At 37.4% G+C, this 3,267-nt stretch overlaps 1 protein-coding gene across 1 annotated transcript; it reads right to left on the bottom strand.

Annotated features, from left to right (window-relative positions):
• Positions 1 to 366: 366 nt before the first annotated feature.
• Positions 367 to 2,983, bottom strand: LOC18432516 (uncharacterized). Its single transcript, XM_020666193.2, has 6 exons — positions 2,881 to 2,983; positions 2,680 to 2,787; positions 2,360 to 2,447; positions 2,015 to 2,085; positions 1,831 to 1,887; positions 367 to 960 (listed from the first exon to the last, which is right to left on the bottom strand). Exons 2-6 carry the CDS (start codon positions 2,779 to 2,781, stop codon positions 703 to 705), a joined length of 576 nt encoding a protein of 191 aa, XP_020521852.1. The 5' UTR covers positions 2,782 to 2,787; positions 2,881 to 2,983; the 3' UTR covers positions 367 to 702.
• Between the last annotated feature and the right edge of the window lie 284 nt (positions 2,984 to 3,267).

The raw sequence follows: 3,267 nt of genomic DNA, 5'->3' as shown, positions 1-3,267 counted from the left end.
AATGGTCACTTTTATATGTTCCCATTTTTTTCAAAAAAATCTTAAACATACTTTAAAACACAAATTGATTCGTTAAAATCTATTTTTTTATTAATTTTTAAAATATGTTTTATTTTAATAATTCTTTATATGTTTTTCACATTTTAATCGATTTTTTTTATATCTTTTTTTATTTTTTTACTATACTTTATTGACCGCTTGAGAGGTTAGAACGGTTCAATCGACTGGTTTATTGGTTAAGCCATTTAAACTGCTTCCAAACCAATGTCGGCTAACCGTTCCGATTTGATTTCGTGAATACTGTTTAAATTTTACCGACCGACTCGATCCAATCCCGTTTGGAGTGAACATTTTTAAGCCACCTCCTTTTTCACCTCAAGGCTTTCGTAACATGCATCTTCAGTGGAAAGTAGAAGAATACAAATACTTCATCCTCACAAACAAACACACACAGCCCATCCCCTATACAAAATTGTCCACGTCACACGCCTATCTTCAACCACCGCTGTTTTGCAGTCCAAAGATTAATAAATACTTTCCTTCACACCCCCATTTAAAACAGACGCACGTGTTAAACTCTCAGAACAAACGTGTAAGAAGTGGACCCCAGTAACATGCATGCCTGCCATGGAACGCTCTGCCATTACGAAAGCGACGCGGAAGGACGTCATGTATTATCCCGCTGCGACACCCGGCGTAGTTTTAAGCTACGAAGGCGGCGGTTGTGAACGGCGAATATTGCGCCACGTTGAGCCGGCGGTCGGATCCGACGGCACTTACGCGAGCTCTCTTTGCTCTTTCACAAGCTCCTTCTTCCGGCCATTTTCTATGTTTTTCATGTGTGAAAAAGTATTGTTGGTCCTTCGGGTGTTCCGTCACGGACTCGAACCCTACTTCTCCCCATTCGGCTACCATTTCGGCAAACATATTTTGGAGGTCATCTATTGTGTAGCTCCTCTCCTGCCATACGAAAACAAAAGAATACTTCCTCAGAAACATAACTCAAAAACGAAAATATAAAGAAAAATGTGAAGAAAAGTAGCAAATCAGGATTTGCAGGTACTGTGAAAAACCGGTTCAGGAGATAAACAAATTTATTGCTCATAGCTAATTGGAGGATTAAACGTTTCATATTTTCTCTCTTTCCTAGTATCGACTTGGGTTCCGTTCATTGTAAAAATAACAATAGATTTACTCGATTTTTGAAACTTTAAATTTTATAATTAAAAATAAAAATATATTTTAAAACTATCACAAAGATATTATGAAACCATGTTTCAAGACACTATATTTGAAGGTGGGCTTTACTGTTGTTATCGTTTCGATCGTGGCCTTAGGATCCAAAATATAAAGGGAAAAGTTTATATAGAACCGAGGCTCTAAACAATTAAATTGGAGGCTCTAAACAATCAAATTGGATCCCACTTCAAAAATTTCACTTCAAAAATTTCACTAGAAGAGTTTGTTTTGATGTCCAAATATCCTCAATCATCAGGACGCATGGACGTGATAAAAAAAAATGGCTTCTAAATTTTAAAAATAGTATATTTTACGATGTATTTTTGGATAGTCAATTTTTAATATTTTTAAGTTTTTATAGATCACTCCACCTACACTATTTTTTTTTGTTTTCGAAGTTTTAAACTTTATAAATAAAGATAAGAAGTTATCACAAAAATTTACAGTATTGAAACCACATTTTTCAACAATATTTGAAGGTAAGCTCTGTACAAACCGCACTCGAATAAATATAAAACTGTTCAAAATGTGGCGGGGAACATAAAAAATTCCGTGGGAGAAGTATTCACAAGCTTCGGGTGGAATTCGTACCTCTGCTCTCACGTTAGCCATGAGCCCCACCATTTCCTGTACGAAATCGCAAAAACCCTGAAAATATAACAAAATAAAAATAAGCATTCCTCCAGTAATTAATAATAAGTAATCACTGTGGTTATTAAGTAAAATCAAACATTTGATCATGCAAAACCACTATTATAAATACTTTTATACTCACTTGGTCTGTTTCTTCCTCCGGACTATACAACCCTGCATCGTACAACGTCCTCTTGTTGTGGTCCGATAATACTGCCCCCCAAAATCACATAGAAAAATCTATTTAGACAAAAGTCCAAATAAATAGGAGAAAAAAAATCTGCCACTGGTGCTAAAGTTCGTCTTCGAGGCATTGAGAATGCTCATTGAATGATCAATTCAATAACAGAAACAGATCTCGGATCTCATTGATAATGGCAAGTTTCATACTAAGTATTCCGGCGATCCCCCTACTATCGGAGTCCGAACAATATTAATGTAGCAGAAGAAACAGAGAATAAACAAAAAGAAGTGATGGGTTGCGTACCTTCATATGCTTCTTGAATCTGTTGAAACCTCTTCTTCGCTTCTTCCACGAGACGGGGATCTCTCGCCCACTTATCAGGGTGCCATTTCTGATCAAACACGAGAGATAAAAGATCAATAAAGTATGAGTTGTATGACACGGCGAGTATTTAATGTCTCACATTTTAGAGAGAAACCCCATTCATAGTAGTTAGGAATAGTGTTCGAAAAATCGAACTGCCCTTGAAACCGGCCAAGGGGTGGATCCAAGTAACGGGCAAACCAGCAAAGTGCCAAACTTTTGGAACAGAGAATACCATCTGGTAGAGAAAGAGAGATTACCATTGCAAGCTTCTTGAAAGCACTCCGTATTTCGAAAAGCGATGCATTCTTGCTCACACCCAAGGTACTGTAATAAGAGGGCAGACCTTGATAGATTTCCATTTCTCTCTGCAATGAAACTTCAATCCATAAAACAAAGAGCACAATTTGAAATTCAGAGGAACTCGAATCGTCTACAACGAATGATAGAAGACAGTTTACAAATTTGAATCGAGAATAAATGACCAGGCCGGCAAGGATTTCAGATTTCTGCAAATGATTGGTGCATTTAGGGGAGAGACTTAGAGTGATGAACAAACGAAAATTAAGAACAAGGGAAAGGGGCAGATGGGATATATATGGAGTGAGATGAGACCCATGAGTATTATCTAGAGAGAGAAAGAGAGAGAGGAGAGAGAGTCTCAAGATGAATAGGGAAACATTCGGGATGTTTCTTCTTACGTGGCGCTCTTTGGGGCAGTGTTCCAGAAGATATTTTTTTGATGACGAGCATTATACTTTTGAAAATGACGAAAATATCTTTACCGAGCAACGAAAAATTACTGAAGTGCCCTTTAGTGCGGCGCGAATCCAAGCCACGGCGGGGAG

This window comes from Amborella trichopoda, chromosome 13 (assembly GCF_054954075.1).
Source record: "Amborella trichopoda isolate Santa Cruz 75 chromosome 13, AtrichopodaSantaCruz75HAP2 v2.0, whole genome shotgun sequence".
Lineage (NCBI taxonomy): Eukaryota > Viridiplantae > Streptophyta > Magnoliopsida > Amborellales > Amborellaceae > Amborella > Amborella trichopoda.
This window is presented reverse-complemented; position numbering and strand designations above follow the sequence as displayed.